The 23,059-nt window shown below is 32.5% G+C and overlaps 1 protein-coding gene across 1 annotated transcript; it reads left to right on the top strand.

Moving 5' to 3' along the window:
* On the top strand, positions 742-12,631 carry LOC109356411 (transmembrane emp24 domain-containing protein p24delta4-like). Its single transcript, XM_019599738.1, has 4 exons — positions 742-1,030; positions 11,573-11,785; positions 11,895-11,971; positions 12,359-12,631. Exons 1-4 carry the CDS (start codon positions 806-808, stop codon positions 12,501-12,503), a joined length of 660 nt encoding a protein of 219 aa, XP_019455283.1. The 5' UTR covers positions 742-805; the 3' UTR covers positions 12,504-12,631.

Here is a 23,059-nt window from a genome sequence, read left to right as displayed (position 1 = left end):
ATATATATATATATATATATATATAAGGATGAATTTGTATATACCCAATTTAAGTTACATTAATTACATTCAATCTCAACCATTCATTTTCTTAAATCCAACGGACCAAATGCATGAAACTTAAAAGTTATTTAAGATTTATTTGTTTCTCTCTCATCATTTATTTCACTCACCAATTTGGTCCGTTGAATTTAAGAAAATGAATGGTTGAGATTGAATGTAATTAATGTAACTTAAATTGAGTGTATACGGATCACTCTTTTATATATATATATATTGTTCTCTCCCTATACTCTTATTTATTATCTTTATTTTTTTATCTTTCATCTTTTAGTTTCCTTTCATTTTAGTCTTTAATGTAAAATGAATAAGTTTATTTTAATCAAACTATAAAAAAAAATATCGAGAAATATGCAAATGAAAAAGGAAATAATAAATAAAACTAGGATTAAAAAAACTATAATTATGAATTCAGTTTTTAAAAGATAAACAAACTAGAATAAGAAGAAAATTTAAACACTAGTAACTAGTAATATTAGGCAGGCAGCTTATATGTCCTCAGTCTAATATAAATACACCAATAACATGTTTATTTAGTAGTGTACAGTCTTATTTAATATCTAATGTTAAGGGTTCAATTATAAAAATGATACTTGCGAAAGGTAATTATGAACCTAAAAGAAAATAGAAAATAGTTTGTATAAAAAAAGGTCAAAGCATAAACGTTAACGTCCAAACCTACCGATCAAAGAAACACAGTGACAGTCTCTGAATTGAAGAAGATCAACATTCCTTCAACTCACTAATGGGGAAGGATAGTTACACAACTAGAACTGGAATGAATCCTCTGTTGTTGTTCTTATGCTTCACCACTTTTTCTCTTTTGTTGTTTCCTCAAGTAAACGCCGTTTGGATAGAAATACCGGGTTCCGGAACCAAGTGCGTCTCCGAGGAAATCCACACAAACGTTGTCGTTTTAGCCGAGTACTACCTTTTCACTCATCATGAGAATATGACTGTTACTTCCAAGGTATGAATGTTTCATGAAATACTAGAAGTTTTCATTTTTTTATAATTCTGCTGGTTGGTAGTTTTAGTCTTATAGATTTTCTAATCACTTTTTTTTAATTTAATCTGCATTCGTGTTGGTCAATTAGATTAAAAAAGACAAACATATATATGGTTGTTTTAATTTCTTATGCATTTATGTTTTTATCAACATCCACTAGTAAATTATATTTTACAACAAATATTATATATATAACTTTATCAATCATAGAGGGGTCATGGATCACGAACGATTGCCCCTCACTGAATCCCTCCCTGATTGCATATAATTTTACACAATTTTTATTTTCGGAAAACATTAGAATTTTACAAATAGACAAATATGCTTATGTTTGGTAGATTTGGTGAATGGTAGTCAAATATATTGATTATTGTGGGATGAATTTTATAGGCAAAGAGTACAAAATGAAAATGAAAGGCTTGAAAACCCTCATGTTATTTCCTGGTTTATAAATCTTCCATTCTTTCCTAAACCATAGTTACTTGATTCACTCCTTTAGTCCTTTATCATAAGTTACACATACTTACACATACTTAATTCAACTTATCACATAAGATATATGTAACGAAATGGATTCCTCTTTAGTATTGGACTCTCCGACATTAGGAATGTGAGAGAGACAGTTTTTTAAAATTATTAATTTATAAAAAAGTAAAAATATGAACCATTGAATTTTTGTTATTGCCATGTGTCATAATTATACATATAAATTGCCCTCTCCAGTAATGGAGTGGAGCCATACTCATATGTAACTATCCCAAAATGGCAAAAACCAGCTCACAATCCTCTTTGTAATCATGGCAAATATGAATGGAGAAATAGTTGTTAATGTTATTTTCTTGAGAATTGAAATCTTTGAAATTATACAAAATTCTGACCGGACTTGTTACTTTCTTTGATCGGCAAAAGAAATTATTATTAAAAGAAGAGATAATTATAAGAGAAGGAAAAGAAGAGAAGAAAGAAAAAGGCTAAAAGCCATTACAACACATTATGAAGACAAGAAATGAGATTCACTATCCAGTCCGAAAAAGAGATTTGGCCTTTGCCCATCCGCCCATTGATCAAAAGCCAAAAATTAACCCTAGCGGACTCAAGAATTTTCTCAAAAGTGGGTTGAACAGAGTTAAATATAAAGTCATTCTTAGACCGTCAGAGTGCCCAAATAGTAGCTAACCAAATGATACTCCAACACTTCAAATGACACGTTTGTGTTATCATGCCCATGTGATTAGTAAAGTGGTGAGTGGGCTAAAGAGGAATGACCATGTTGATGTTCAACCAATTGTAAAGAAGCTGCCAAACCGAGTAGGTGAAATTGCAAGATGAGAAAAGATGTTGAGAAGTTTCAGTTTGGTTGTTGCAAAAAAGGCATAAGGTTCCTGCTCTAGGAGCTATAGAAACTCCCCTCTTGAGAAGAACGTCCATAGTTGGAATCCGATCCTGAAAAAGTCTCCACGCAAAAGCTTTAACTTTTAGGGGAGCTTTTGACTTCCATAGCATACAAAGGTGATTAATATTGTGAGTCCAAGGCTGGTGATGATGTTGAAAGAGAAGGTCATAAGATCATTTGACTGAGTAATCGTTGGATTTGTCGTGGCGCCACTCCCAAGAGTTAAGAACGTTTTCTCGAACGACAACGTTTTGAATTACCTGCAAAAAAGAGTCATTGAGTTCAATTTCCCAAATAAAAAGATTACGTCTCCAAGAAAGATTCCAAACCCATTTTCCCTCATACCAACTTCCTAGATCACTAAGGTGGGCATTTGGATGCACACTAAGAGAATAAAGCCTTCTAAACCTAGAGAACAGGTTAGTAGGTCCCACCCAGTTATCGTGTCAGAACCTAGTCGAAAACCCATCTCCAACACGGCGAGAAATACCCTCCCAAAACCAACGATTGTTATAAAAACCTATAAGATGAAGATTACTGAGGTCCCTAGCCCATAAAGATTGGTTATTAAAGGAAGACCTAGACCCAATCCTAGTAATGTTAGCAAAATTATGGCCATATTTAGAACACAAAACTTTACACCACAGACTATCTCTCTCAGTGAGCATGCGCCAATTCCATTTCCCAAGAAGGGCAACGTTGAAGACATGGATATCTTTAACACCTAACCCACCCTTAGACTTAGGCGTACACACCTTATCCCATTTAACCCAATGGATCTTTCTATGATTCTGAGTCCTGCCTAGAGTAAATCCCTCTGAATTTTTTAGATCGAATGAATAACACCAACATGAGCTGTATAGAAAGACAAATAGTAAACAGTGAGAGCTGAGAGGACAACATTAATCAAGATGAGATGCCCTCGAAAGAGATATGATTCATTTTCCACGAAGAGGGCCTAGAGCGAATCCTTTCAATAAGAGGATTCCAAGTTGCATGAGATGATGATTCACACCCACGTGGATCCCTAAGTAAGTGAAAGAATTAGGGGAGATCTTGTAGTGAAGGGAATCAACCAAACTTTGAATATGGTCCTCAGTGACATTAATACCAAGTAATTTTCTTTTGTTGAATTTAATTTTAAGACCAAAAGAGAGCTCAAACAACCGCAAAGTACTTTTCATAGCCCAAATGTTCTAATCCGTGCAATCACCAATTAAAATTGCATCATCAGTAAATTGGATCATAGAGACATCAATATTGTCATAGCCAACCTTATAGAGAGTGAAAAGACCTTGAGAGCTAGCTTCACACATGACCGGACAAACCTTCGGCCACAATGAGAAAGAGAAAAGGAGAGAGATGGTCTCCTTGACGCAGACCACGTTGGAGATGGATCTCCTCCGTGGGGCTCCCATTGACCAGAATAGACGTTGTTGCAGTAGTCAAGCATTCCATGATCCAACCCCTCCATTTCGGACAGAACCCTAAGCGAGACATCATATGATCAATGAAACTCCAAGAAACAGAGTCAAAAGCTTTTTCAAAATCGATTTTAAAGATGGCACATTGTTGACGAGTTTTCTTAGAATCATGGATAATTTCATTGATGACCACAACACCGTGCAAAATATGTCTACCTTTCAGAAAGGCAGATTGAGTATCACTGATGACCTTGCCAAGAACTTTCAATAATATGTTAGCGAGCAACTTAGCCAGGATTTTATATAAACAACCAATAAGAGAAATATGTATGTAATCCTCAATCAGCTGAGGACTAGACTTTTTAGGGATTAAACAGATGACAGAAGAATTGACAACCTTAGTAATTTTTCCGTTAGCATGAAAATCACGAACCATATTGATGATGTCATCCTTCATGATATGCCAAAAGCTTTGATAAATTTAAAGTTAAACCTATTGGGCCTAGGACTCTTACCGCCATCACAATCCCAAATGGCGTTTTTAATCTCCTCTTCATCAAAATTAGCAATAAGAAAAGCATTTTACAAAGGATCTAATTGGCTGAAAGAGATGTTAGACAAGATCGGGTGATTCCTGTTATGCTCATTCAATCCATTTTCCATGAATACTAAGCCCGTGGATAGAATTATGCCTCTTCCTACTATTCATAAGACCATGAAAAAATTTAGAATTAGTGTCGCCTTCCTTGAGCCATTTGGATCTAGATTTTTGGAAGATAAGATTTTGGTGGAGGGACCGAGCGCGCCAGAGATCAGCCCACAAATCAGATCTGTGCCTGACATCCTCATCAGATAGGTCCATAGTTTTGCTCTTGAGGTCTATGTCATGAATCCAAGTAACATCCAAGTCATTTTTTTTGGTGATGTCCCCAAAATACTCTTTGTTCCACTTCTTCAAAGTGGCCTTTAAATGTTTGAGTTTCTCTTTAAGAGCAAACATACCACAATCAGAGAAAGAAAGCTCGTTCCAATTTTGCTCAACAAAAGAAATGGAGTCTCTATCTTCAAACCAAGCATCAATAACCCTTAAAGGTTTCGACCCTTAGTCTTGATAATTATGAAGAGGAAAGGCTTGAAAACCCTCATTTTAGTTCCAGGTTTATAAATCTTCCATTCTTTCCTAAACCATAGTTACTTGATTCACTCCTTTAGTCCTTTATCATAAGTTACACATACTTACACATACTTAATTCAACTTATCACATAAGATATATGTAACGAAATGGATTCCTCTTTAGTATTGGACTCTCCGACATTAGGAATGTGAGAGAGACAGTTTTTTAAAATTATTAATTTATAAAAAAGTAAAAATATGAACCATTGAATTTTTGTTATTGCCATGTGTCATAATTATACATATAAATTGCCCTCTCCAGTAATGGAGTGGAGCCATACTCATATGTAACTATCCCAAAATGGCAAAAACCAGCTCACAATCCTCTTTGTAATCATGGCAAATATGAATGGAGAAATAGTTGTTAATGTTATTTTCTTGAGAATTGAAATCTTTGAAATTATACAAAATTCTGACCGGACTTGTTACTTTCTTTGATCGGCAAAAGAAATTATTATTAAAAGAAGAGATAATTATAAGAGAAGGAAAAGAAGAGAAGAAAGAAAAAGGCTAAAAGCCATTACAACACATTATGAAGACAAGAAATGAGATTCACTATCCAGTCCGAAAAAGAGATTTGGCCTTTGCCCATCCGCCCATTGATCAAAAGCCAAAAATTAACCCTAGCGGACTCAAGAATTTTCTCAAAAGTGGGTTGAACAGAGTTAAATATAAAGTCATTCTTAGACCGTCAGAGTGCCCAAATAGTAGCTAACCAAATGATACTCCAACACTTCAAATGACACGTTTGTGTTATCATGCCCATGTGATTAGTAAAGTGGTGAGTGGGCTAAAGAGGAATGACCATGTTGATGTTCAACCAATTGTAAAGAAGCTGCCAAACCGAGTAGGTGAAATTGCAAGATGAGAAAAGATGTTGAGAAGTTTCAGTTTGGTTGTTGCAAAAAAGGCATAAGGTTCCTGCTCTAGGAGCTATAGAAACTCCCCTCTTGAGAAGAACGTCCATAGTTGGAATCCGATCCTGAAAAAGTCTCCACGCAAAAGCTTTAACTTTTAGGGGAGCTTTTGACTTCCATAGCATACAAAGGTGATTAATATTGTGAGTCCAAGGCTGGTGATGATGTTGAAAGAGAAGGTCATAAGATCATTTGACTGAGTAATCGTTGGATTTGTCGTGGCGCCACTCCCAAGAGTTAAGAACGTTTTCTCGAACGACAACGTTTTGAATTACCTGCAAAAAAGAGTCATTGAGTTCAATTTCCCAAATAAAAAGATTACGTCTCCAAGAAAGATTCCAAACCCATTTTCCCTCATACCAACTTCCTAGATCACTAAGGTGGGCATTTGGATGCACACTAAGAGAATAAAGCCTTCTAAACCTAGAGAACAGGTTAGTAGGTCCCACCCAGTTATCGTGTCAGAACCTAGTCGAAAACCCATCTCCAACACGGCGAGAAATACCCTCCCAAAACCAACGATTGTTATAAAAACCTATAAGATGAAGATTACTGAGGTCCCTAGCCCATAAAGATTGGTTATTAAAGGAAGACCTAGACCCAATCCTAGTAATGTTAGCAAAATTATGGCCATATTTAGAACACAAAACTTTACACCACAGACTATCTCTCTCAGTGAGCATGCGCCAATTCCATTTCCCAAGAAGGGCAACGTTGAAGACATGGATATCTTTAACACCTAACCCACCCTTAGACTTAGGCGTACACACCTTATCCCATTTAACCCAATGGATCTTTCTATGATTCTGAGTCCTGCCTAGAGTAAATCCCTCTGAATTTTTTAGATCGAATGAATAACACCAACATGAGCTGTATAGAAAGACAAATAGTAAACAGTGAGAGCTGAGAGGACAACATTAATCAAGATGAGATGCCCTCGAAAGAGATATGATTCATTTTCCACGAAGAGGGCCTAGAGCGAATCCTTTCAATAAGAGGATTCCAAGTTGCATGAGATGATGATTCACACCCACGTGGATCCCTAAGTAAGTGAAAGAATTAGGGGAGATCTTGTAGTGAAGGGAATCAACCAAACTTTGAATATGGTCCTCAGTGACATTAATACCAAGTAATTTTCTTTTGTTGAATTTAATTTTAAGACCAAAAGAGAGCTCAAACAACCGCAAAGTACTTTTCATAGCCCAAATGTTCTAATCCGTGCAATCACCAATTAAAATTGCATCATCAGTAAATTGGATCATAGAGACATCAATATTGTCATAGCCAACCTTATAGAGAGTGAAAAGACCTTGAGAGCTAGCTTCACACATGACCGGACAAACCTTCGGCCACAATGAGAAAGAGAAAAGGAGAGAGATGGTCTCCTTGACGCAGACCACGTTGGAGATGGATCTCCTCCGTGGGGCTCCCATTGACCAGAATAGACGTTGTTGCAGTAGTCAAGCATTCCATGATCCAACCCCTCCATTTCGGACAGAACCCTAAGCGAGACATCATATGATCAATGAAACTCCAAGAAACAGAGTCAAAAGCTTTTTCAAAATCGATTTTAAAGATGGCACATTGTTGACGAGTTTTCTTAGAATCATGGATAATTTCATTGATGACCACAACACCGTGCAAAATATGTCTACCTTTCAGAAAGGCAGATTGAGTATCACTGATGACCTTGCCAAGAACTTTCAATAATATGTTAGCGAGCAACTTAGCCAGGATTTTATATAAACAACCAATAAGAGAAATATGTATGTAATCCTCAATCAGCTGAGGACTAGACTTTTTAGGGATTAAACAGATGACAGAAGAATTGACAACCTTAGTAATTTTTCCGTTAGCATGAAAATCACGAACCATATTGATGATGTCATCCTTCATGATATGCCAAAAGCTTTGATAAATTTAAAGTTAAACCTATTGGGCCTAGGACTCTTACCGCCATCACAATCCCAAATGGCGTTTTTAATCTCCTCTTCATCAAAATTAGCAATAAGAAAAGCATTTTACAAAGGATCTAATTGGCTGAAAGAGATGTTAGACAAGATCGGGTGATTCCTGTTATGCTCATTCAATCCATTTTCCATGAATACTAAGCCCGTGGATAGAATTATGCCTCTTCCTACTATTCATAAGACCATGAAAAAATTTAGAATTAGTGTCGCCTTCCTTGAGCCATTTGGATCTAGATTTTTGGAAGATAAGATTTTGGTGGAGGGACCGAGCGCGCCAGAGATCAGCCCACAAATCAGATCTGTGCCTGACATCCTCATCAGATAGGTCCATAGTTTTGCTCTTGAGGTCTATGTCATGAATCCAAGTAACATCCAAGTCATTTTTTTTGGTGATGTCCCCAAAATACTCTTTGTTCCACTTCTTCAAAGTGGCCTTTAAATGTTTGAGTTTCTCTTTAAGAGCAAACATACCACAATCAGAGAAAGAAAGCTCGTTCCAATTTTGCTCAACAAAAGAAATGGAGTCTCTATCTTCAAACCAAGCATCAATAACCCTTAAAGGTTTCGACCCTTAGTCTTGATAATTATCATAAAGGACAACATGACAATGATCAGAGACCTGACGCTCCAATCCTTTTTGGACCAAGGAAGGCCATTTAGTAGCCAAAGAGGCAGAGATCAAAAATTTGTCCAGACGACTCATAGTTTTACCATCACCTTTAACCCAAGTGAATTTTCTACCAACAAGAGGAAGGTCCAGGAGATTCATATTAGATATGAAAGAATTGAAATCTTGAATTTCCTTAAGACGCCCATGGTGAACACTTTCTTTACGCTCCTCACGTAACTTAATTGAATTAAAATCGCCAATAAGACACCACAAATCAATATTAAAGTTAAGTTTCCATTGCTCCAGTTCATGCCAAACCTCTTTCTTCTCAATATTATTACAAGGGCAATAGATGTTAACCAAAACACAATTCTCATTAGAGTTTGAGCACTTTGCAATGAACCCTAAAAAACCTTTCCCACTTTTAATGGACTCAATCTGAAATTTATCCTTTCTCCAAATACTGAGAATACCACTGGAATTCCCAATTGAAAGTTGAAAAATTCAATCAAAATCAAAACCACCCCAAAGCTTTTTGCCAAGATTAGAATCAATTAACTCCATCTTTGTTTCCTGAATACAGAGAAAATCAATTTTCTCCCTTCGGACCAAAGAGCTAACAACCTTTTTTTACTACTCCACCTAACCCTCTCACATTCATAGTCACAAGCTTTATAGAGAAACTTGATTATTTTCCCTCCCAAATTGTTCGCTGCCAAGGTTTCCATTTGATGAGCATTCCATATTTTCCCCTCATTTTACGCCATGATTATCTAAACAAAGCAGATTCAAGATTTCTTCAGTGTCACTATTTGACCTAATAACACCAAGATTTCTGCCAAAATTTCAAACTGCCTGAGCACCAGCTAAGCTAGGATCAAATGTCTAGTTAACTGAATGGATGTTAGGAGCATCCAATGGAGTTAGGTGCTGGGCTAAAAAGGTCGATCCAGATTTCTATACCTCCTATAGAAGAAAGATCGTTTGAAATGGGAGAGGGAACAAAAGGAGGTTGAGGACCAGTCTGGACAGGTTGGGTGCTTGGGTTTATTTCAGACTGGGCGGTTTTAGAAGATATGGCCATAATGGGTCGTTTTTGGTTGGGTTGGGTTTTTTGAGGTTTAGTTTGTGGGTTGGGTCGATTTGGTTTAGGTTTAGTGGCTTGGTTAAGAGGGTTTTCCGTCAAAGAAGTGGAGGTATTATGGTGTGTGACGATGTGAGTGAGAGATAAAGAAGGGGTGTGGCTGAGAGTTAATGAAGGAGAAGACTTTTTGGTTCCTATTGAATGTGATGGTCCCCAGAGTTCTCTTTCCTCATTAATGGTAGTGAAAACATGGTCCAAGTTCATGACACAACAATTAGTGGAGAGTTGATGAGTAGTTGTGCCATTAATGTGGGAATTAAAAACTGTGGATTCCAATTCCTTGTGGTCGTTTGAAGTAGCCGTTGCATCCACATTTTTTGTGCCTGAATTTATTTCAGCCGGCTGCATTAATTCCATATTCCCTACTAACTCCACGCGATTGGCCCGGACATTAATTTAGGGTTGGGAACTGGGTACACACGGTTTGGCCAACCATTGTAGGATCTCGGGTGAGACCGAACGGGTCGGGTCAGCCCACGTCTGCGCCACCTGGTTTGGACCTCCAGATGACACAACTTCGTCTTCAACCTTTGCCGCTCAACCTTATTCTTTCTCGTCCAGAAACTGATCAAACCAAGAATAACCAGATTCAGAGGAGGAAGTGGTGTCAGACGACCTGCTGGAAGATGTAGTTTTACTTGAATGCCAACATGGTTCTCGTTCTTCAATGATTTGGATATCAAATAGAACTCCATTAATCTTCACTTTAATCGCCTTGTCCACCATAATTCTGTTAGAAGAAGCAATGAAGATGTGACCGAACTCCAAATGCTGCTTGTATCTGGTCCCGCCGTCCAGACCAAGATATTTTCCGAAAAGAGAAGCAATGTTCTAGAAGAACATCTCCTCCCACGTGTGGAGGGGAACACTATAACACTTTAGCCAAAGAAATCTATCATGAGCCACGCCCGACGGTTCCCATTTCTGAATTGTAACAAAACGACTCTCGAACCAAACATGTTCATCCTGAAGAATAGACTACATTTCCCCTTCCTCATCTGCTCGAAGAAGGACTGATCGTCCTCCTACAGGAATTAGGTGAATTGAGTAGAACCCGTCAATATGCAATTTTCCCGTAAGCTTTCACAATCCAGATAATCAGAGATGATCCCAAAGTAGCTATTCCGAAGCCATTGAGGATGCTCCTCAGATGTGTTGAATTCAAAATCTAGGGTCGGAGGGAGACAACTCAAGCTCCTGTCAAGGATAGTTGGATTCTCGTTCGAAGTTTTAGAAGTTGCGAGCCCATTTTTGACCACCTCTACGAACTTGCATCCATCCCGAAGCTTGTTTGGAGGTCTGTCTTCCTTTGGAATAGTTGATTTTTCTGGTTGCTGAGTCCTATTATTCCTTGTCTCCTCTTGAATTTTGGAAAATTGACCCATATTTTGTATAGGCCAATCCAAATCCTATCTAGGTTCTCCACCAATTGTTTACTATTTTGCACATTTTGGAAGCGAACAAATCTGAACTTCTTGCAATACTTGTGGAGTCACGAAAGGATGACGACATCAACCACCTTCCCCCACTTCTGGAAGAGTTCCCACATTTCCTTAGCCCCATGATCTGTTGGGAAATTGGTGAAGTAAAATGTTGTGGTGTTTTGAAGGAAGGATCGATTTGGTTTGTTCCATCTACTCTGAGTCTCTCTGCCATGCCCTCTCTCTCTCATTGCTCTCTCGGATATGTTATCAAGCTGGACTTGTTACTATCCACATGCCCTTTTGTCCATGAGAAGTTGGGGACCTGAGATCTTCCTTGGTCTTAATTTTCAAATGCTGTGAAATAAGGATATCATGTTAGGTTGTAAGTATGATCTTAAAAGATTAATACTGATCATATGCTATTATTCAATTTCATTTTTTCCCCAGGTAACTAGTCCTTATGGGAATACTCTTCACTACAATGGAAATGCTATACATGGCCAATTTGCATTTACAACTACCGAGACTGGGAGCTATCTGGCATGCTTTTGGCTGGATGCTAATGGTAAACATGAAGAAGGCACAAATCTCATCCTTGATTGGAAAATTGGAATTTCTGCCAAGGATTGGGATTCTGTTGCAAAGAAAGAAAAGATTGAGGTAAATTTATAAAATTCCATACATGCCATATTATGTTGCCCTAATAATTAACTATAATATATATATATATCTAAGTTTGTATTTCATTTATCTATTCATTTTGTTTAAGGGTGTTGAACTCGAGCTAAGGAAACTTGAAGCATCAGTGACAGCTATCCATGAGTCTTTATTTCATTTGAAGGATAAGTACGTCTCTTAATCTTGCATCAGTTTTATATTATGTTTGGTTTCAATATAATGTAACCATGGTGCATTAGTTTCTCTAAACACCCATATGAGAATAGAAATATTTCTTACACCAGATTTGTTTGGTAGGCAATAGTTAAGGAGTTAAAACCAAAATATAAAAAAATAATCATCGCGGAAAATTATATGTACCCCTTATAGAAATGAATAGCAAAACTGTTCTTATATATTTTAGGTACCCTACGTTCCTTAAACCAATATGATTTGCTTTGCTAGTTTTAGCAAATCTAGAAATGACTGTTGTGTGTCTAGTCCTTCACATCAAATGCAAATAGTTGTGATTGATTGGTGCATTTCAAAACTACCTTTTGTTGGAGTTTGCTACAGGGAAGCTAAAATGAGGGAAGTTGGTGAAATAACAAATGCTAGAGTCGCTTGGTATGGTCTCGTGTCTCTCGGCGTGTGCATTTTGGCTTCAGCGTTGCAGGTGTGGCACCTGAAGTGCTTCTTTCAGAAGAAGAAGCTCATATAGATGTTGCTTTCTTATGAGACTACTGAGTTCAATTGCTTTTTCTCAAATTTTGGAGATGGAGAATGCAGGATGAATACAACATTGTATAGATTTTAAGTTGTTGATGCTTTTCATGTTTCATTAGGGTGGTACTTGTGGGCGTCACATTACATTTCTTAGATAGTAATGATATATACATATTGAAACCATCTTACACTAATTCTCAAACTCATTATAGTTCTCATATGGTGAGATAACAATTTAATCAATATTTCACTAATTAAATCTTATACTGATGAAATTAAATATACATATATTTTATAAATGAAAATATGATGGTTTACTAGAGGGTGGTCCGTTAGAGGGAGTAGTTCTAATCTTATTTTGTCTCCACATTAAATCATGCTTGTATGTTGATGTGTATTCACTATTTATCAAACGAGTAATTCTATTTATGGAAGTACCTAATCATTAGTCTCCAGAAGAATGAAAACTTGCTTAGTAGACGAATCTGGACTTGAAGCCAGGTAAAGAACTTGGTAGCTTCGAATATAATGGGTCAGTGTGACTTTTGGGCTAACCAAAGATCAGAGCGAAGGAAGAAAATCTGAGGCCCATATGATGACTTGTTTAAACTTCAAGATTCATAATTTCATATTGGCTTGCTCAAATCGTTTTTTAAAGAGCCATTTAGAGATAAATTATCATTTATACCTTTATAACCAACAAACCATTTTATGTCTAACTTTTTATCCTTGTATTTTTATAATATTCTGTATTTTAAAGATATCATATATATATATATATATATATAATATCCAATTTAAGATATATTGACATATGCAAAATTTGATGATTGGTAGACCACAACATTGAGGAAGTGACCAGCAGAAATGTACGTAGCCACTTGGGTTTGTTTATGGGGGCACTTCAAAGTTCAAAGCACAACAGTGACTCTTTTGATGGAACGTCACGATCCTCATACTTGCTCTCTTGGCTCTGATTCCAGTCTTTTTGCTTCTGCATACTCGGTCAGTACCCAATACCTATTATTCAATCAATCAACCTTGTTAGTTGTTATGAATGGCACAACTCAAATTACATTATTAGCAGTAACTACCACCCATTATTACACAATATTGTTTTTATTTTGACATATATATTTTGCTAATTTGTTACACAGGGAATAGTAACTTTAGCAATCCAATTTTATGTACAAGGCATGGTCATTAAAACCACTGGCCCAGTTTTTGTGACAACTTTTAAAGTTTTAATCCTCTGTATATGATCATAGTGACGACCTTGGCCTGCATCCTCCTAGCTAAGAAACTCTACCTTGGAAGGTACTATATAGCAAGTGAAGTTGAAAATCCGAAATGCTAGCGACATATTCTTTAATAAATATTATTTTAAAACACTTATGTTGGATTTCGCCTGAGAGATCAAAATATTGATGTAGAAGCTACACGATCAATTAAAGAGAGTCATTCTTAAAGAGACATCATTGTCAAATTAAGTGAATAAATAATCACATGGGTACCTTTCCCAATACAAAATAGCTAAGGCCAATGTATTAGGAATTTTGAGCTGAGATGTTGCTCATCTCCTTCCAAAGTTGGCTCAAACATACTTGGAAAAAATTCAATAGTACATTAATTTAAGAACTTCAAACATAATCTTGTATTAGTGTATAGTATGAATGAGTACTACGAGCATAACATATATATTAATGAATATTTATAATGAGAAAAAAATATATCACAAACAATATATGAATGTTATACTTTTATATATTGTGAATGAATCATCCATCCATATTTAATCATTATTAACTATTCAAAAAAGTAACATAAATAAATGATGAATAATAACTATATATAAATATTAAAACTGTATACACATCAAACTCATTTATAATATGCCAATTTCTATGGTCCCATATATATTGTATATACACTATAAAGAAAAACTTTTGGAGAAATATATATAATATGAGTAGGGATTCACTTACTTTAAGAGTAAGTTTACTCACTATTAATTTTATGATCATCTAATGATTTAAATCTACTCACTAATTCAAAGCATTAGATTTATTAAAATTGATAGTTAGGATGAGGAGTAAATTTAAAAACTTACTATTAAAGTAAGTTGATCTCTTCCCATATAACATATATTTAAAGACAAATGTATTTATGATTTTTAACATACTATATATGTGTTTATGTATATATATATATATGTCTATATATATATATTCACAAAAGTCTTAATCTATTATATATCATTCTGATCTCAGCACTGGTTAGACGTAAGACAGATTGATACGTGCCAGCATTCTATTCCTTTCATCGGTGGAAGAATATGAATCAATCCCTGGGAATATGATGTTTGGAAAAGGGTACGTAATGCACACCAATAATTAAAGTAGTATTATAAATGAGGTTCTCGACCGTGTATTATACAAGTAGCTAGTGGAGGTGAACATGTATTGAGAAGGTTCATATAATACTTTTTCTTTACTCTATCCTAAATATTGGTCTGATGATAATTTTGACTCATGTCTCACTATAGATTCGAAGTGAATCTAATTCTAAATATCAACATGTTAATTGGGTATGTCTTTGAAACTAAATTTAAACTCAATTAAATATAATGCATATCCATTTTAGATAAAGTCTTCTTAATATTATTTAGATATGTAATTTTTTCATATGAAATGATATAGCTATATGTATATATAATGAAAAATTCAATAACGTGTACACAATTAAATAAATACACATATAAACATGAAAAATGAATGACATTAAGACATATTGGGTTGAGTCATTTTTGTCATATTCCGACAGTAAATATAAATTGGTTCTAATTTTTGAACCCAGACATAATCAAAAAAGGATGTAACATTATTCAGGCACGATCATAATCAAACTATACCATATAAGCATGTTGGAGAGAGTCGTGTAGGTAGTCCCCAATCATTCCTCACGAGTAAAGTAATACCCGTTTATAATTCACACAAGAAATTTCTTTTTTTTAAATATTATCTCTGCAATATTCAATAATTTATGTCAAATATACCGATTTATAATTATAATATATATTTATTAGATCCTATATATTTTGATAAACCTGTTGCTTTTCATAAAATTTTAATATTAAAATATATTATTTTAAAATTTTGATACAATTATTTTTTAATATGTATGAATTACTAATAGGTCTCTCGTAGATAATGACTAATGAGTATGCGTTAATTTCTTCGGGTGTAATTATGCAGTGAAATTTGAGCCACATATACCTTAACCCTAGGTTATTATATTTACCAAAATATAAGGTGGATTATTTACTTTATGCCTACCCACCTATTAGCATTCTTTGGTTCATAATGCTTTACCAATAGTTTATTATATGGTGGATTCCACCAACCTGAACCTAATTGCTCGATGGGATCCAAACACGAAACCACCAACTTTAACTCCTTCACCTATCCGTAATTTTATGGTTAATTAATATTATTTAAACAAATTATTCTCTTTGGACAATCTTTTTTGCTGTTGCCTATATATACAAATTATTATTTGTGATGCATCTCTGTTTTTTAAACGTTTTTAATATTAATGTATTACTAGTTTAATTTACCTGTTATTATCTTTATAATAATTTTACTCGTTATCTCTCTGAAATTCTATAATAAAGGATAAGGTAAAATGCTGACAATACTGATAAATATTATCTTAATTGGGTGGATCATGGTTTATGGGTTGTCTCATTGTCTGGTGTTTTTCTTATATCATTTTTTATAGATAATGCAGCTTAAACAACTATCAATGCCATAAGTAAATTTTACATCAATGCTAAAAAATAAAATAAACAATTGCACAATTTATAATAAAAATCATATTTAAAGATAAACTCAACACATTCTAAAATATAAATTAAGCAAACTTATTCCTGCTGCATCAAGCTTCATAAATCTTCACATTAAAGTTTCAGAAAAAATAATATGAGTTTGATACATTATTTATATTTAATTATCATTGACCCTTCCAAAAAACAATATAAAAAATAATAAATGACGTACTGATTATGTATAAATCTTTACACTTACAATTCATAAATATTACATTCTCAAAGTTAATATAACATACTATTTTTTGTTAGGATTATCTTGGATAGTTTTACCTGAATTAAGAAATGTAATTAATATTGTTATTGTCAATAAATATGTCAACAACTAAATGTATGTTTAAAAAATGGTGTGTTATTAATATGATAAGTGATTCACTTATTCTAAAAGTAAGTTAAAAAAACTTATTCTATATCTTAATCATTTATTCTAGGATAATCAAATGATTGAAATTTACTCATTAATTCAAATTATTAAATTATCCTAAAATAAATGGTTAAAATATGAAGTAAGTGAATCTACTCCGTATTAATATAAGACATTCATTTTCTCTTTTCACCGGTTAATTGGTGATTTTTTTTCCTTGGATCAATCAATTATCAATGTATGAGCCATGTTATAAATATTGTATTGGCCCATTAAATTAGTAAACAGTAGTAGTATAGTAACATATGACAACTGGGCACTAAAGTACTTTACTTTTGTTTTATTTTTGTGATGCAGAAATTATTGTGTTTTGCTAAGTCTAGTCCTATTATTAGAGAATTGAAATTTGAATAATGAAAATTGAATATCCCAAAAATAATATCTTCATATTCTTAATAATTAAATTCGTTTATAAATAATATAAAATATTAATTTATATTATTTTTATTTTTAATTAAATGTTATTTTATATTATATTATATGACATAAGTGAGAGAACATAAATGTGGACCAACTTATATATATTTCTAAGGAGATCCTGGCGGTACACCTGAGCCTTGAAACCCCTGGCAAAATGGTTTCTCTCTCTCTCTTGGTTGAAGTTGCATATGAAGTGGGAAAGTTAGGAGTTGCAAATTCACTTCATAGAAGGGGTCCAACACATCCATAATTTTATTTGTTCTTAATGATATTCTTAACATAATAAAAACATTTTTATTTTGTTCTTTATTATGATGTTTTTATTTATTGTGTTTTATTTTTATATAAGAATAAAAGTGGTTAAATAAGAATACTCTTTATTGAGGAGAGAAGAGCAATAAAAATACATAATTTAAAAATAAATACAAACACAAGCATATCCATAAATATCAAAATATGCATAAAAATAAAAAATCTAGAATTGTTACAAAAAAATTAAAATTTTGGAGAAACAAAAAACAAAATAAAATTGACAAACCCTAACTTGTCTTCCTTGAACGAAAATTCCATTGATTACATGTATGTCAACAACAAAATTATATTTTTTATTTATAATTGATTTCTAATATTTATAATAAATTATAACAATTTTAATTTATTAATAAATAAATAAGTAATTATTCTTAATAATTTGCTATATTTATTGTAAAATATAAAAGTGGAGGTATGTTGTGGGACCAAAATAAAAATAAGAATGATGTTTCTCATCGTGAGTAAAAATAGATGTTGTTATTATTTTATGAGGATTTATAATAAATTATAAAATAATGTATGAAAATCAAATAAGAATAAAAATATTATTTTATAATGTATATGCTCTTATCATTCTATCTCATACAACACTTTTAATATATTAGCTTTCTTTCTACCTTCTTTTTCTTTCAAATCACTTCTCTTTCTCTTTTTATCTCTATTCTATACCTTCCAAAAGAGATATAAGAATAACATTTTTTTCTTAAAATGTAAAGGCATCCAATGAACTTCCTCTTTATATTATGGAATATAATAACACATGTAAATATTTGTGGCATACTAACCTATTACAAACAGAAAAACATATTGTAAATTTAAAGTTTATTATACAATCGGTATATTATAAATGTGTATTATTTTCATTTAGAAGTTAATAATAATTAACATATGGATAATAAATGATATATCAATCATATAATAAATTCTTACAATATTAATGTATAATCTAAGTGAAACTGTTATCCAATGCCCTTTATATATTTATTTCAAAACACTGTCAATAATCATATAATAAATTCTTACAATAACGCATGACACTAACACAAATACAACGTTTGGAAGCTGTTTCCATTTACTTTTGTTTTTTTTTATACCTGAAACTGTTGTCCATTATTTTTTAATAAGCAAATATATTATAAAATGGGCATAAGAATGCCTAACTAATTACAATTTATAAAAAAACTCAATATAAATATAAGCATCAATATATCATTGAGAAAAAAAATGCAAGAACAAGATTCCATATTTTTTGAGAACATAACCAATCTCCATTCTTAAAACCATATAAAGATCAGATTTCCAAAAGTAGTGTTCAGACCAAGTTTTGGAAAAACTATTTTCAGACAAACTTTCACAATCTATTGAATATTGACTGAGAATGAGACTAAAGTGTTGCTTTTCAGTATCTATTATCCATTTTCCTTTTACATGTATGTAATGAAACATAAGGTAGCAATTTGATATATCTTTTCTTTTGTATGATGTTAACACCCACCACCCCAAACATAAAATAAAACTCGATCTTCTTCAATAGGAATATGCACCTTATAGTGCGAAGAGGACACGCAACTTAACTTTAAAGTAGAATTGACGAAATAATAGGAAGTAAAAGTCGCGCTTACAATGTCCATCTTATAAATTCACTTTGTTTTAAGATGTTCTTTGCTAAATCTTTAAAAGAACAAAAAGAATAACTACAACAAGAAGAAAATTTAGTTTTAACTAATTTTTGATAATTGCAAAACATTGATGTTACTCTTTCCTTTTTTACATGTCATTATTACACATTTTATTACCACATTCATTACTTTTTAAGAGTCTTCTAAATATACACTAAAATATGCATTAAGAAATATAATTAATATGCATATTTGTATTAAAATAAATTAATATAACATTTGCCAATTATTATCTCATCTCATTCATTATTTTACTTAATTATAGAAACTAATGAAATAAGGATAAAATTGTAAAAAAAGAAATCATAAACGTTGATGACATCTAAAAAATGGATAAATTGAAACAATTTTATCTTCTAAAAAATACTTAAAAAGGAACTAAGATAGTATCAATTGATAAAAAAAAACTGTCTTTAATTTATACACAACAATGAATTGTCTTTGATGTGAAGATTTATATACAATAAATTAAGAAATGTTATTAAAATTTGGTTTATCTTGAGTTATAATTGGGAAAAAATACATTTGAATATTGGGTTTTTAGATATCTAAAGTGCTGGAAAAACAATACTAGTAATAATGAATAAATGATTAAAATTATAAAATATAGTAAAATAAATATAAAAAATACATTATGAAAACGGGGTGGAGAGATATTCATTTTCGAATCTAAAAATGCCAATTTTACGACAAAGGAATAACAAATTTTGAGGTTATTTCATAAGCGAATGCCAGAGTGGGTTATTTTTTCGTGGTGGGAGCCGTAATATATCAATTGTAGTTTGCTATAATTGAAATCCAAGGAGGCCCGCAATTGGATAGATAACATCCTCAATAAATTAAACTCAAAAATTTTCATTCTTTAAATTATAACAATTTTTGTTTGACATTCATCATTATATAATCACAATGTTATTAGATTTAGATCAGAATATATCAAATTCGTCAAATATTTACTTTTTATCATCAAATGCTTTTTTTCACTTTGAAGATAATGGTTTGATATCTTCTGGATTAAATCTAATCATTATTCCAACAATGCGTTAGTTTAGTACTATAAATCCTTATTAAATTTCTAAAAATTATATTAGCCAAAGGTTTAATGTTCAATTACTATGAATGATACTTGTTCACAGAGGATACTTATGAACATTTAAAAGAGATTATTTTTTACTCATTAAGTAAAATGATACTAATGATTGTATAGAAAAATATAATTGATATTATTATATAGAAGAGTAAAATTAACAAATGTTAAAAAATAGAGGATGAAATTGATACTTTATTTTATTAAACAGCTAAATAAAAATCTAAAAATAACAGGACTAAATTAATGAGAACCAAATTAAAATGAGAAAAATGTATGTATATAGACAGTGTATGAATTTTATGCATTATTATTATATCATTCACTATTCGTATTTAATAATAATTTACTTTAAAAAAAATATAATATCAATAATAGATTTAGCATTATTTAAAGAGTTTACAATTCACGCTTTGTAAAAAATTTTACATTGTTAACACACCATTCAACATTAATTTATATTACTTTTCTTTAAAAGTTAATAATAATTAATATATAAATTATAAATAATGACTGATAATATAAAAAACAATTACATTGCCCTATACATATTAAATCATTCTTTAAATTGCATAAATGATTGTGGACATAATGTTTTAGCATTCTTTAAATTGCATAAAAGATTGTGACGCATCTAACGTTGAAACATCTAATATGATTGTGTATACATTTCTTCCAAATCCTTCCACTATCTTTTTGCGGTATCTCGTGAATGACTACTGCCCACGTCACACGCACTTATAACTTTAGAGACATACATAATTAAGTTTTCCATTTGATCATGACTAGTGTTATATATCCCCCTTCACACCTAGGTACACAATTATTTTAAAATAATTTCTAAACCAGAGCATCGTCAACAAATTAGACGTTGATGTGTGCAATAAATACAACCACATGTCTTAATTTCTATTATTATTTATTTTTATTAACAAAATATTAATCTTTAAATATTTGTTAGTAATGATTGTTTTGGGTCTCAACTAGTCTCTATACATAATCATGTGCAAAATGATCTCCTTGATACATGATATAACTATCCAAATTGTGATTCTAAGTTACTCAACCTTTCTCTCTCATTATCCAACATCACATTTTTATCTATATTATATATATATATATATGATCGGCAAATGTTTGTAAGTTACTATTTATTATAGGTTAAACTCTGACATTTAATCTCCTTCACTTCATTCATAACTATCAAAATTATCTTATAGTTTTTTTCTTCAATTTACTAGGGGTGAGAATCAAACTCACATTTTTCACTCCATTCATTAAACCCTCTACCTTAGTCAATAAAACTCCTTCACTATCTTATGTTATATATTGACGTATATGCGACAAACGGTAGATAATAATGTGTTCTCAATAATATAGTAGATAACTTTGAGTATGAGACATGTATGTTGAATTCAGATATAATATCCCATGCACATTAATGAGTATGGATTGTGACATTTGTATGTATGGATATGGACGAGTACCTAACTTCAATACATATAAATTAATCTATGATAAACTTATATAGGATCATGCTATATGCAACATATAATAAATTAAATAAGTTTTACGCAGATCATAATTTGTATAAGCAAATAATATTTTTAATAACAAAGTACAAAGAAATGAATAGTATATAACTAGACATGAAAGCTGTAACGAGATGAAGTTTTACTTATCCTTCTTCTGAATAGTGTGCACACTTATAGCATTATTCACTTTTAGTAACACCTCACAGGAGCATATGCCTTTAATATCCATGCGTAATGACTAAGCACTAAACCTAATTTCCATTTTTGTATATTTGATAATGGTTTGTAATTGAGTGTTTTTTGGGTATTTTTTTTATCAGCAATATATTGTATTAAAAAAGAAAAGGAATTAGGAGAACAAGTGATGCTCTTATCCATAGCAATATTACACAGACCAACTCAGACAGCTTGAAGGGCTCCAAACCCAATATTAATCCATAAAGGAGAAAGGGAAGGGATAAAAACGAGCAGATAGAAGGTTCCAAGAACGAAATTAAATAGCAAAAATTACCTTGTGAGGATGACAAGGAGAATGATCAAAGATAATCTTATTTCTAGCCAACCATAGAGACCACAAAGTGACAAACCAGAGAGACATCCACTGAAGATGATAGGGATTTTCCAACCGCAAAGAGTACCAATGAGATAGGAAGTTATTCCTAATGCCAACTGGAAAAACTGAACTGAGGCCAAACCAAGAGTAGATAGTTTGCCACACACCATAAGCGAAGGAGCGGGAAAAGAACAAATGATCAACATATTCTTCCAACACTCCACAAAAGACACAATTTGTTTGAGCTTCATCTCCAAGGACACCTCGCCTAGCCAGTTGGAACTCCATCAAAGGATAGCCTCCAAACAAAACATCTCAATTTCAAAGGAACATTGGAACCCCAAACTCTTTTATAGAACCCAACATCACAACAATTAACCTCATTAAGCAGAACATTGTAGGCATTGCTAACCGAGTAAAGTCAACCTTTGTCATGCACCCAAAGCCACCTATCAGCACTGTCATGCAAAATCCATACATCCTTTATAGAATTAAGGAGGACATCAGCTTCCTGTTGTTCCTAAGAGAACAAATATCTTCGCCACTTCAGATTCCAGCACCAAACATCATTCCTCCATTCTCTCATAGAGCTAATAGAAGCGTTTTTGTCCAAAGAAACCTGAAACAACCTAGGAAAAATAATGTTAAGACTCCC

This window comes from Lupinus angustifolius, chromosome LG09 (genome assembly GCF_001865875.1).
Source record: "Lupinus angustifolius cultivar Tanjil chromosome LG09, LupAngTanjil_v1.0, whole genome shotgun sequence".
Lineage (NCBI taxonomy): Eukaryota > Viridiplantae > Streptophyta > Magnoliopsida > Fabales > Fabaceae > Lupinus > Lupinus angustifolius.
The sequence above is the reverse complement of the archived record's forward strand: the minus strand, read 5'-3'. Positions and strand labels throughout refer to the sequence as shown.

Coding starts and splice junctions, on each gene's coding strand:
- LOC109356411 (XM_019599738.1), top strand. CDS start 806: ATGGGGAAGGATAGTTACACAACTAGAACTGGAATGAATCCTCTGTTG. Junction 11,786..11,894: donor CAAAGAAAGAAAAGATTGAG/GTAAATTTATAA, acceptor ATTTTGTTTAAG/GGTGTTGAACTCGAGCTAAG. Junction 11,972..12,358: donor TTATTTCATTTGAAGGATAA/GTACGTCTCTTA, acceptor AGTTTGCTACAG/GGAAGCTAAAATGAGGGAAG.